At 47.9% G+C, this 11,370-nt stretch overlaps 5 protein-coding genes across 9 annotated transcripts; 2 read left to right on the top strand and 3 right to left on the bottom strand.

Moving 5' to 3' along the window:
• Positions 1-17: 17 nt before the first annotated feature.
• Positions 18-4,895, bottom strand: swm (Zinc finger protein swm). 4 transcript variants are annotated; one of them, XM_086837337.1, is made up of 6 exons: positions 4,755-4,895; positions 4,165-4,446; positions 3,615-4,089; positions 1,190-3,547; positions 978-1,106; positions 18-912 (listed from the first exon to the last, which is right to left on the bottom strand). In XM_086837337.1, the coding sequence occupies exons 2-6, from the start codon at positions 4,221-4,223 to the stop codon at positions 703-705; spliced, it is 3,231 nt and encodes a 1,076-aa protein (XP_086693463.1). In that variant the 5' UTR covers positions 4,224-4,446; positions 4,755-4,895; the 3' UTR covers positions 18-702. The 4 variants fall into 4 exon arrangements, with proteins under 4 accessions (XP_086693463.1, XP_086693465.1, XP_020804774.2 ...); XM_086837339.1 differs by having other exon boundaries at positions 1,190-3,544; XM_020949115.2 differs by having other exon boundaries at positions 4,165-4,449; positions 4,755-4,883.
• Positions 4,871-7,049, top strand: Ctu2 (Cytosolic thiouridylase subunit 2). The gene is made up of 2 exons (XM_020949080.2): positions 4,871-6,405; positions 6,477-7,049. The coding sequence occupies exons 1-2, from the start codon at positions 5,199-5,201 to the stop codon at positions 6,503-6,505; spliced, it is 1,236 nt and encodes a 411-aa protein (XP_020804739.2). The 5' UTR covers positions 4,871-5,198; the 3' UTR covers positions 6,506-7,049.
• Positions 6,411-7,937, bottom strand: LOC110181358 (acyl-coenzyme A diphosphatase NUDT19). The gene is made up of 2 exons (XM_020949082.2): positions 7,521-7,937; positions 6,411-7,451 (listed from the first exon to the last, which is right to left on the bottom strand). The coding sequence occupies exons 1-2, from the start codon at positions 7,611-7,613 to the stop codon at positions 6,447-6,449; spliced, it is 1,098 nt and encodes a 365-aa protein (XP_020804741.2). The 5' UTR covers positions 7,614-7,937; the 3' UTR covers positions 6,411-6,446.
• Positions 7,165-9,386, top strand: LOC110178694 (acyl-coenzyme A diphosphatase NUDT19). 2 transcript variants are annotated; one of them, XM_086837340.1, is made up of 4 exons: positions 7,165-7,296; positions 7,899-8,076; positions 8,143-8,357; positions 8,418-9,386. In XM_086837340.1, exons 2-4 carry the CDS (start codon positions 7,936-7,938, stop codon positions 9,163-9,165), a joined length of 1,104 nt encoding a protein of 367 aa, XP_086693466.1. In that variant the 5' UTR covers positions 7,165-7,296; positions 7,899-7,935; the 3' UTR covers positions 9,166-9,386. The 2 variants fall into 2 exon arrangements, with proteins under 2 accessions (XP_086693466.1, XP_020801556.2); XM_020945897.2 differs by lacking the exon at positions 7,165-7,296 and having other exon boundaries at positions 7,950-8,076.
• LOC110181360 (uncharacterized) lies at positions 8,876-11,133 on the bottom strand. The gene is made up of 2 exons (XM_020949083.2): positions 9,640-11,133; positions 8,876-9,571 (listed from the first exon to the last, which is right to left on the bottom strand). The coding sequence occupies exons 1-2, from the start codon at positions 10,512-10,514 to the stop codon at positions 9,469-9,471; spliced, it is 978 nt and encodes a 325-aa protein (XP_020804742.2). The 5' UTR covers positions 10,515-11,133; the 3' UTR covers positions 8,876-9,468.
• Between the last annotated feature and the right edge of the window lie 237 nt (positions 11,134-11,370).

Genomic DNA, 11,370 nt, shown 5'->3' with positions numbered 1-11,370 from the left:
AAAAAGAATTTTTGGACTTCCTGAAATACGAAACTATTTACTTTATTTATTATATATCTCTCTATATAACTTTACTGTTTGTTTTCTCTTTCACGTTGCTATATATTTTGTTTCTTTTTTCTTTTTGACTTATTTTCATTGCGCTTGTTTTTGGGGACTTTTTCTTTTGCAATTTTTTTGTGTTCTTTTAGTATTTTATCGTTTTTTAACTCAACATAAAATCTTAACAATTATATATATGCATTTATATATGTATATATATAAATATTTGTATATAATAAAAGGATAGAGTGAAAAATGTGTAAATACAAAGAGTAGTTCCGCGGTGTCTGACCAATGATTGGACAGCCCGGCTTCGCACAGAGCTGTGGAGTTGTTGGTTCGCATTTCGCAGTTGAAGTTTTAGTTCTAGGTTTAGTGTTGCTACTTCGGACTTAGGCTTAGCTAAAAACTCATTCGTATTTTTGTAGGCGATTCATAATTTATGTTCAATTAAAATATTAGTAATATTTAGAGCGTTTTTTAATCATGTTTTGGAGATGCTACGAGTGCTTCGCTAGGCTTCTGCCTCCCTGCACTACGACAGCACACTCCACCACATTAAGATATAGAATAACAACAAACACATGTTAAGGGCTGCCTAACAGTTGTGAGCCACTTGGAGCTTGCTCGCCCGTCGCCTTAGCAGCGCAGGGCGGTGCATCAACGACGCCACGACCGATCCTCGGACTCCTCATCCTCCTCTTCATCCTCTAGACGCAACTCCGGAAGCGTGTCGCTGCCCAACAGGCTCTCGCTCTCGCTGACGGACTGAATCAATTGTTTGGGGTTCTCTGGGACCGAAGTCTTCTCCACAGAGGGCGCTGCCATTGGAGCAGGTGCCGTTGGTGTAACCACAGGCGCCCACGAAATCTGCAAAAATAATTCAATCATGATATTTTCTAGAAGAACTACTTCATTCTCTCATCTTCACTCACCTGCAGGAGCTTGTCTTTGTACATTTTGCCACGGAGCACGGCCTGCTCAGCATTGAGGCGGGTCGCATAGGAGAGTATTAACTGTGGAATCTCGCGGTCTACATCATGCTTAGAAATCTCACCGAAATTCTGTGAAAGGAAAGCAATGTATAAGAAAAGTGCTCATCTTCGCATCCATCCAATTCAATCTACAAATTGCTGAGAGAGCTTACCTTGAAGTGCCCCAGGACAAAGTCCGCCTCTTCCGCCGCAAAGCCAGTGACCACAATGGCTTTTGGTCTTCGATCCACTCGCGTCGGTCCTTCTGGCAAGTTGGGCCGCTTACGTCCTGCGGCACCGCCAGCTACTCCCGAAGAGGTTACAAAGTGGGGCGCCTTGCTGTTGTTGTGCGCGGCTTGGGGTCCCCCCACGCCCAAATTTCGCTGTAGCTCTTCCAATCGCTTCTGTATGGCCGATGTGTCGTTACCCTCCTGTTGCTGGGCAATTAGCTCCAGCTCCATGTCCAGCAGCTCCTTCTTCTGTTGCTCCTTGGTCTTCTTAATGGGCGGCTGCTGCTGCTGTTGTTGCTGGATTTGCGCCTGCAACTGATCCTGATCGGCATGGACATCCTTGCTCAGCTTGTCAATGTTCTCCTGCAGCACTTTGATTGTCTGCAGAGTCAGCGGACGCTGGGCATCGTTCAGGTCCATCCGTTCAACAAGCTCCAGAGCAGTCTTCACTTGCTTGACATAGCTCTGAAGTAGCTCCTGTTTCCTTTTGCGCAGTCCGTTTGCTAGCTGATGCACCGCTTTCTGCTGTTCCTCCTTCTTCTTGCGTATGCTCGCGGCATTCGCAGCCGGATTCAAAGTACGACCAGCACCTGCTCCACCTGCCGCTGCTCCACCTGCGCCTGCTCCTCCCGTTCCTCCTGTCGTTGTGTTAAGCTTGAGACGCATAGAGGCGGGAGCCGCGGTGCTGGCCTGCTGTTCTGTCGATGGCGTGGCATTGTTGTTACCCGCACTCGCTTCAGTCAGGGGATTGGTATTAGTGATCTTTGCACCATCTGCATTCGGCGTGGGTACGGCGGGCACGTTGTGCAAATGATATTGGCTAGCATTCTTTCGGCCGCCACCTCCAACGCCGCTACCCATCGGATTAACCTGACCAACATCAACGCCGCTACTGTCGTTGTGCCAGAAAACCTTGATAAATCTGTTGTTGAGCACCGCTTCAGTGCTCCTGTAGGCCACATTGGCCTCCGCGTGCGTGGAGAATGTGACTATGGCTGCCTCGGGATCGCCTTCGTACGAGACTTGGATGTTGACAATCTTGCCAAACTTGGCAAAGTGATTGTTCAAATGGGCGATGGTGTTTAGTCCCCTCGGCACCTTTCTCAACTCTAGAGAGCTGTTGTGCTGCTGCATATTGGGATTAATCCGTGGACCGAGTCGACTGTTGATCGGTACTTTGCGCTTCGTTGGTACATCAGCAATGGCCACGGAGTCCTCTAGCTCGAATCGCCGCTTTCCTATCTCTGCCACTCCACCCGAAGCGGGGGCACCATCAACCACGGGTATAGGTATCAATTGGCGCTGAAGTGGTGTTGTTACCGCCGTAGGATTGAAGGGGAATGGCATCATAGCGGGTGGTGGTGGTGGACCGCCAGGATTACGAGCATAGTCAGCGGGATTGGGCACGCCCATCGGATTTGGACCGGCGCCGCCGCTCATCAGCGTGTTGGGTCGCACATTACCACTGAATGGGTTAATAGTGGTCTGCCCGGGACCCGGCGCTGGTGGTGCTACTGGTCCCTGACCCCCAGCTCCTGGCGGCGGCCCTCCTCCTCGCGTCCAAATCTCGGGCGCATCTGGATTGTACTCTCGCATGGACATCATAAGGGCTGAGTTGTTGATACCTTCGAAAACAACAGGGTTGATTCCGTGATCCCAGGGGCACGTCTCTCCCCTTACGCAATAGCCCTTCTCGTCGAAGTCACGACAGCGCTGGCGTGGATGGAGCGCGGCTGGATGCTCAACGGGTGCGGGAGGTACAACTGGTACAGGAACTGGTTGGATTACTTGACCAGCAGCCTGTCCTCGATCCGGTGACCCCTGCTGATTCCGCCGTGAGCTCCGATCGGGCGACATGGATCGGCTGTGCGACCGGCGGCTCTTGTTGTTTCCAAAGCGAGGCCGTTCGTCCCCATTATTGCCACCGGCGATGCGACGGCGGTCAAAGTTGCGTCGTCCGTGACCGTGGCGGTTATCAGTCTGAGAGCCTGGCGGGGATTTATTCCGGAACTGGCGTTGGGTTTTCTCGCGCTCGTTCGCCCGTCGATCGCGGGATCTGGAGCGGCGGAAGGCACGCTCATTGGACCGCGAACGGGAACGGGACCGAGACCGCAGGGAAGCACGTCGCCGACGACTGTCGCGTGGTTGGTTCTCCTTGTCGGCATAGCCCGCCACCAGGCCTACTCCTCCACCACCACTTCCGCTGCTTCTGGCTGTAGGTGGACTAGCGCTACGTACATGGTGTTGGTGTTGGTAGTGGGAGGAGGCGGACTGCAGATTGTGGGAATCTTTGGTTTTCTGCTGCAAGAAATTAATGCAAGAAAAGATTAACAATGCTGTCAAATTCTTTGGATTCAATAATACTCACATCGAAGGCTGTCTTGGCATCTGTAGTAGAGTTCGAGGCAAAGCCACTTTCCTGGCTAACAAAGGCGAGCGCCTCAGCTTCTCTAGCATGGTGGCTCACTTGGTCCAACGCAGCCTGATTGCTCTCGAGGGTTATCACATTGTCTTTAGGTGCCGGAGGCGGTGGTGAATCGGCGGCCAGCACGGCCTCGATGTCATCATGTGCCCCGTCAATGGCCAAGGCCAGTTCATGGTCGAGATCCAGCTCAGCGGCGGTGGCGGCGGCGCTATTGGCCGTCGATGGCAGTGGGGCGGGCAGCGTCAGATACTCCTCGCTGGCAATGGCATCGAACAATCGTTCAACAAAGCGTGTCGTTTCCTCGGACAGAAAGACGTCGAGCTGTTCGATCATGATCCGCTTGAGATCCTTATCCGATTTGTCTTTCTTGAGCAGTGCGATAACGTAGCGCGCCAAGGCCGAGGAGTCTGCATCGCAACTGTGGCGCATAAAATGGGAAGGGTTCGCTTAATGAAAAAAGTTCAAAGAGGACAAGCTATGCTCTGCTACTTACAGTGGCTCCAAGACCACGCTCAGCCAGTCCTTGAGCTTGTCGGAGTTCTCCAGTATCATGCTGAGGCGGGTTAGATGCTACTGCTTGCTGCTGCTGTTGTTGTTGGCTGCTGCTTGCGTTGGTCTGAGCTCTGGTTCGGGTAGGGGGTTAATAGTTCTCGGGGTGAGGCGCGCACACATGCACACACGCCCGAAAAATTTATTTATAAGATGACCTCTATCGCCCTGCTTCGATGATGACGATTCCAGTCTGCTCTAGGGCTCAATAGACTTTTGGTGCGATCTGCTAAAAGTAGATGGCGGCGATTAGCTTATTTTTGCTGGCTTTTCGGGATCTTTTCCCGTTTTCCTCAAATGTCAGCTGCTTCTTCTTGTTCGCTCGGCTATCGTCAATAAGAAAGTTTCTCGATTTTTTTTGCTACCCGATACTTTTTGCTTGCGTATGAGAGCACACACACACAGACGCACGCACACACACTCACGCAGGCACAGGCATTCACATATGTCCCACCAGCAGCACCCAGTTTTTTGCGCCCAATTTTGGGATGCTTGTTGATCAAATTATCTCACAAAAACACCTTTGGCACGTACCTCCTGTCTTAAATTTAACTTATCAATAGTTTTTGTACAATTTATTGTAGTTTTAACAGCTATTTTTGTATTTTTCACTGCACTTTCTGTTGCAAGGTTGCTTCTGGACGATTCTAGGCTGCGTAGTCGATATACTGTATCGATAGTTGGTAGCCGATACCCTCTTACTTGTGCTGGCAGAAAACCTTCTATTTAAACTAGCTGAATTCTCAATACACATAGGTCACTAATTATTTGTATGTATTAACTTAGAGATAATAAGCAGCAAAAAAAAAAATATGATAAAAATGAAAGTTTCATTGAAGAGAACGTTTTTGTTACATTTCGCATGCCCAGTGATATTACTCGATGATAAAAGACATCTGAGCACCACTGGCTACTTACATCGAAATGACAATTCATCCCTGGTCATTTCGTGTTTCTGTGAAATTCTCGTAAATTGCCATGTGCAGTATAGGTGAAGATGATTTCGGCGACGAGGGAGGAGTCCATGCCATGGTGGCAGAGTCCCTGCCCGCTGGCATAGTTCTGAGCACAGGGGACTGCGCCAAATGCGGCACATCATCCACCGAGCTGTACAAACTGAGCTTCCGGACGCCGGAGTGCCGTGCTTGCTTTCTTAACTATGTGAGGCACAAGTTCAGGGCAGCGCTGGGCGCAGCCAAAGTTCTGCCTCGAGATTCGGAGGTCCTCCTGGTGCTTGATGGCTCTGCCGAGTCCCTGGTGCTGATGGATATGCTGCACTTCGCCCAGACGCAGAACACATTCAAAAGGCTTCATTGCAATGCTCGTGTGGTCTACGTGGAGGACCAAACACTGCAGCAGGGCGATTCTGTAGATGTGGAATCTCTTCAAGCATTGTCTCAACAATACGAACCCTTTGAATTTCATGTGATAGAGTTGGGGGCACCGGCCAGCTCTCTACGCACTATTAAGGAGTACTCTCCCACCGCTTCCAAAGAAATCGGCAGACTTGCGATTAAACTGGAAAAACTGCGAAGCCTTACAGCTCGCCAGGATTACCTGCAGCAGGAGCGCAAGAACCTAATTGCTTCAGTGGCCCAGCAGCTCCATTGCAGCCATGTTTTTGAATCCAGTATAAGTGTGGACTTGGCCACGCAATTGCTGACGACGATCGCTTTGGGACGAGGTGGCAGCGCTGCCTTAGATGTGGCTCTCCTGGATGACCGACTGGCCGGTGGCGTCAAACTTCTTCGACCCTTGAAAGACCTCAACGAGCAGGAGGTACAGTTCTATGTGCATGCCCAGCGACTTAAACCACTTCTCAAAAGTTGTCTCCGGTATGGCCAGGAGCGCGGAGAGGCCGCCAGCCTGCAGAACCTCACGTCGGCGTTCGTAACCAACCTGCAGCAGAACTACGCTTCCACCGTGTCTACAGTGTTCCGGACTGGGGACAAAATTGCTCCCAAAACGCACCCTGAACAGGCCAGTTGTGTTCACTGCCAGTCTGCGCTGGATTTCCAACTCTCAGACACTCTCCTGGCCATCGAGTATTCGCGTTCGGTGTCCGAGGCAGGCGTGGCTCTCTACAAGAACGGCGAAGATCTCGAAGGAATGGCTAAGAAACGGCTGGAGTCCCAGGATGGCCTGTGCCATGCTTGCCATCGCATACAGACGGAGTTGGACAGTGGTATATAGTTGTTATATATAAAATTAAATATATTTTCCACACTATAACTTTGCCAACTTTGTGTTGACTAGTGGTTGCAGCTGCAGATGACCATCGATAGGCGGAACATTGGATGCGAGCACTACCTTATGGAAGTCGTAGATGATATAGCGGTTGTATCGCTTGGCAGTGCGATGTTGGTCCTGTAATGATTCGGGCAGGATGATAGTTTGTGTGCAAGCGCCGGGATCGCTAGGGTACAGTTCATCTCCAGGAAGCACTCCGAACATGCATTCATCGCAGCGATAGTAGACGGGTTGCACCATTGTGCCGCCCCACGTGCTCCGATGGCGAGAAAAGTCGGCCAGCTCCTGGCAGCTGTGGAAATTCATCAGTCGAGCCGTGTCGTACAGCAGCATAAAAGGCAGCCAAATGGAGCCGTCTTGGGAGCGGGACCAGGCCTCTTTTGGGCTCATCCAGTGAGCTGAAGCCACCTCTTGCGGTTCCAGAAGCAGACTCACATTTTTGGCATGATTATCCAGCGTGGCAACGTAGTAAACCGTATCATACTTTCGATTGGCCGTGGCCGCTGTACGCCAAACAGACCACTCGTGAAGGGCCCACAGGTTCGGTATTACATTAAAATGTTTACACAACTCCAAAAATTGCGAGGCATCATTGTGAACACGACTTTGCCATTCAGAGCGATCACTGATGGGGTCCAAGGTTAAAGTCCGTGGTGCTGGCGTCTTTGCGGTGTCGTCCCAATTATTCAGGCAATCACGGTTTAAACAAATCAGGATTCCCACTTCCTCGAAGGCTTCCCTGAGGGCAGTCAACCTTAAGGCGATGTCCCTGGAAAAGTGCTGCCCACCAGAGAGGAACTGCGGCCTAGGAGACTGCTGATCTTGGGTAAGCACTTTCAACTGCTCAGCGGTTACTCCGAAGGAGCGGAAGTAGTTCAACCACTCGGAAGATTCATCATCTCGGGGATCAAACACGCCTCCAGGAAAGACGCAGTGATTAATGGTATAGGATGTGCTCTCGGTGCGTTTAATCAAAAGTAACTTAAAGGAAAAGTAAACCAATTATTTGAATTTGTATTGTAACCTTTGGTCAAACTTTGGTAAACTCACACTGTAGTCATAATCTTTGTTGGAATCCTCTTTGGCAGCCAATATGAGGCTAGCAGAAGACCTGTATGTACTCTTCTTAGGATGAGCTACCATTGTTAGTAGACATACAAATCCGTGATCCAAACTTTAAAGTTTAGTCTTTGAAACCTTTGCTCCTTAGTACCCCTTTTTCTAAGGTAGTCGACCTGTAGATACCCTTTTAAATGAGATTTATAAGAATCAACTGGTATTTATAATGATATGAGGTAACGTGTCCTTGAAAGGAAAAAAACCACGTTTCCTCTAAGAAAATCCAGACAATAGAGATTTATACTAGAATTGTCACAATTTGTAGCTATGCATTAATTTATACAGATATATATACTCCCTAATCAACAGGTATGCGCTATAAGAAACAGCTGACGAGCAATCGATAATGCTACCAATCGAAATCGGTATCGCTCTCAGTTACCTAAACGAGATGTCCAAACAGGTGTTGCCCAAAATCCGACTGTCTTCCAGCCTTATTCTGCTGGCCAGAAGTCGGGCTGCGAAGCCCAAGTCCTTCGACTACAATGTGAGCCTTTATTTGCATTAGCTAAATCTTAATCTTTACTAATCTTATTAATTGAATGATGATTAGGCCCTGCTCTTGACTCGTACACCAAAGTCAACTTTTATGCCAGAGTCCTCGGTCTTTCCCGGTGGCGTATGTGATGGCACAGACAGTTCACCCTCTTGGTTAGAGCACTTCCAGCGAAGCGAAATCAGCTTAGCCAAGCTGCAAGACTTAAGCAAAATAAAGGGGCCGCGACCGGAGATTTTCAAGTCTATAGGAGATAACGAGGGTATAGATCCGTAAGATTGTGTACTGGCTCTCTGGAAAAGCCATTCTGTAACTTCTTGTCTTTTCCATAGCTCCTTGTCCTTGCGGCTAACCGCCATAAGAGAGACCTTTGAGGAATTGGGCATCTTGTTGTGCCGGGACAGGAAATCTCTGACCTCTACCAGTGGCTTCGGACAGTTCCACGAGCAGTTTGATCGAGCACACTGGCAGCATGTCGTTCACAACGACGCCAGCAAGTTCCTGACGCTCTGCAAAGAGCTGGAAGTGCTGCCCGATGTGTGGTCCCTGCACGAGTGGTCCGTCTGGCGCACACCGTCCACATTTAAGAAGCGATTCGAAACGGCCTTCTTTATGGCGGCTTTGGAGCAGGAGCCTAGTGTGCACATCGAACCAAATGAGGTCAAGGACTGTGCGTGGCGCTCCCCCTTGGACTACCTTCAGGCTTGCTTGACGAAGAAGCTCTGGTTGCCGCCACCCCAATTCTATGAGCTATCCCGTTGCCTGAACTTTCCATCTTTGGATGATTTACGGAAGTTTGCCGAAAAGCGTTCCGAGAAGGGCATTGATCTGATCCATCCTGTAATGTACAAATGCAAAAATGGAGTCGTTCATCTCTTGCCTGGCGACGATGCGTATCCCGTCGATCCAGATGCTAGTAATGACAAGATAGAGACTGGTCTGTCAGTTGAAGACTTTCGGTCGAAGGCTAACGGAAGACTTCACCGCTCGGAGCACTGGAACCAACATCAATCGCAGCTGCTAATAAACTTCGATAGGACAGATGGTCAGGTGCATCCCTTGGACCCCAACAAGTTATAGACGATTGCGTCTTTGATGATATTAAATTTGCGCATTTATTAGATTTATTTTAGTATTAGATAAGGAGACAAGAATCGGCAAGAGTAACACAAGTGCTTAATATTGATGAATTTGTATAAGTTAAAGCCTGCGTTTCTTCTAACTAAAACTATACCCTACAAGGGTATAATGAAACATATCTTCTGAATTGCGTTTTAGAAAATAGATGAATTATAAATTTATTCGGATGTTTAATAACTCATAGGGTTAAACAAAAGTTAGAAGATATACTTTGCTATGGTTTTTCGTTTGCTCATTTATTCTTTACTGATTACCCTTGCCGTACCAGAGCTTGTACAGGTACTCGGCTTCCTCCTCTGAAACATGGCTGCTCTGTTGGTATCCTGGCTTTTGCTCTGGCTGCGATCTAAAAGACAGATATAGCGGGATTATTAAAATGTGTGGAACACACTTAACAGTTGGGTTGGTACTCACTTGTGGTCGGGTGCGTATCCAGAATGGGTCCAGATCTCGTGGGCCTTCTGGTGTGGCTGGTGTTTGTGGTTGCAGTGCTCCAGAGTCTTGTCGATATTCTTCTGATTGTTTAGCAGGATGGCGAGCTTTTGATCGATCTGGAAGGTCGCCACTTGCACTCCGCGAACCGTGTTCTCAATACTGTTGAGGCTCTTGGCTTGGGTGCTATTCAGCGTGGTGAGACCGCACTCCAGCTGATTTAACTTGAGATTAGCTCGGTCAGCCAGACCACTCAGCTCATCCAAATGCCCCAACTGACCGTCGATGTTGCGCTGCTGCCGGTGAAGCACCTTGACCTTACCATCCAAACCATTGAGCTCTTTGATTATCGCCTGCTTTAATATCTGTTCGATCTCGGCCAAATGAGTGTTGATAGATGTGCCCAATTCATTTAGGTTTTGCTCATATTTGTTCTGGTTGACATCAACCTTGCCCAACGCACTTCTCACTTCCAGTTCCACCTTGGTGAGGTTTTGAATGGCCTGCTCGTTTCGGTTTTGGGTTGCCGTGACTATGGCTGTTAAATTTGTTAGCCCAGCGGATGTGTCCTGGAAGCTGTCAACAACCTTTTCTTCGAGTTTGATTAGAACCTTGTCCAATTCTGCAATGCGCTCAATCTCATCTCTCAAAATTTTGATCTTTTCCTCGAAACTTTTGCTCTTGTTGTTCACATCAAGCGCTATTCGGACAAGTTTTTCCACTTCCTCGTTGCTTTTCTTCAGGACTTTGACGGCCTCCGCTTCCGAAGGCTTCTTGAAATCCGTGGATACATTCTGGGCGAAAGCGGACCAAAAGAGGCAAAAGCAGACCGTTGTAAACAGGAATTGGATTCTCATGATGCTTCTCTGTTGAACTTCCAAAGTAGTGTGTCTGCTGTCGATTCGAACTGTGTCTTAAGTAGCCCAACTAAAGGTTCTGAAACGTGTGTCCGACCTGGTTAGGTTCTATCTATCATAGTTCAGTTGTGGGTGCAGCTGCAAACATTACTTTAATCTTTATCTATTCCACCAATTCAACAAGGTTGACCCACAGTTCCAATATATAGTGAAGATATAAACAAATGTTTGGTAATTATCTGATGGCTTAGTAGAAATCACAAACGAGCCATGTTCTACCTTGTCTTACGAGAAATATTTTGGTTCAACGACTTTCTGGCGGTCAGTGAGAAATTTTGTGATTGTCACGTTTTAAAATTATTATTTTTCCCTAAATAGGTATTTTGTGAGAGATACTTGCATTTAACTGCTAAGCTGACGTGACCAAATGCGCTGCTTGTTACATTTCATTCAGAATATAGGTCTACATGAGGATGTATAGCAAGAAAATGATTATAAAGCCTAAAAACCTATGGTTTGAAAAAGTAAAAGATACCTTTTACTTATAAACCAGCACGCGGTAAATATAATTACCTGCTACCAATGGGGTTTAACGATATGATAAGATATGTGCCCCGAAAATGTAAGAAATAGGAAACATTGTGACAAAAAAAACTTGATCAGCATTACCAGGCGAGCCGATCTACTTTTAGTCAGATGCTTGAAATTATTTGAAGGAGTAATTTCCGACCCTATAAACCATATATATTCTTGATCAGCATCAACAGCCCAGTCGTTCTAGCCATGTCCGGTCAAAAAATAAATTTTTCACATTTTTTCGAAAATTGAAAATTTTATAAGGGGTTACATCATTAAA

The sequence above is a fragment of the Drosophila serrata genome, unplaced genomic scaffold, assembly GCF_035046125.1.
Source record: "Drosophila serrata isolate PLE 108 unplaced genomic scaffold, ASM3504612v1 contig_302, whole genome shotgun sequence".
NCBI lineage: Eukaryota > Metazoa > Arthropoda > Insecta > Diptera > Drosophilidae > Drosophila > Drosophila serrata.
Note: the sequence above shows the minus strand (reverse complement) of the source record. Positions and strands in the feature narration are given on the sequence as shown.

Bases quoted from the DNA above. Each gene is read 5' to 3' on its own strand.
- swm (XM_086837337.1), bottom strand. From the start codon at position 4,223: ATGATACTGGAGAACTCCGACAAGCTCAAGGACTGGCTGAGCGTGGTC. The intron at 3,548-3,614 runs GTGAGTATTATT...AATTTCTTGCAG, and splicing joins ATGCCAAGACAGCCTTCGAT to CAGAAAACCAAAGATTCCCA. The intron at 1,107-1,189 runs GTAAGCTCTCTC...TTCCTTTCACAG, and splicing joins TTGTCCTGGGGCACTTCAAG to AATTTCGGTGAGATTTCTAA.
- Ctu2 (XM_020949080.2), top strand. From the start codon at position 5,199: ATGTGCAGTATAGGTGAAGATGATTTCGGCGACGAGGGAGGAGTCCAT. The intron at 6,406-6,476 runs GTATATAGTTGT...TGTGTTGACTAG, and splicing joins ACAGACGGAGTTGGACAGTG to TGGTTGCAGCTGCAGATGAC.
- LOC110181358 (XM_020949082.2), bottom strand. From the start codon at position 7,613: ATGGTAGCTCATCCTAAGAAGAGTACATACAGGTCTTCTGCTAGCCTC. The intron at 7,452-7,520 runs GTGAGTTTACCA...TTTTCCTTTAAG, and splicing joins ACAAAGATTATGACTACAGT to TTACTTTTGATTAAACGCAC.
- LOC110178694 (XM_086837340.1), top strand. From the start codon at position 7,936: ATGCTACCAATCGAAATCGGTATCGCTCTCAGTTACCTAAACGAGATG. The intron at 8,077-8,142 runs GTGAGCCTTTAT...AATGATGATTAG, and splicing joins CCAAGTCCTTCGACTACAAT to GCCCTGCTCTTGACTCGTAC. The intron at 8,358-8,417 runs GTAAGATTGTGT...TCTTTTCCATAG, and splicing joins GATAACGAGGGTATAGATCC to CTCCTTGTCCTTGCGGCTAA.
- LOC110181360 (XM_020949083.2), bottom strand. From the start codon at position 10,514: ATGAGAATCCAATTCCTGTTTACAACGGTCTGCTTTTGCCTCTTTTGG. The intron at 9,572-9,639 runs GTGAGTACCAAC...TCTGTCTTTTAG, and splicing joins GGATACGCACCCGACCACAA to ATCGCAGCCAGAGCAAAAGC.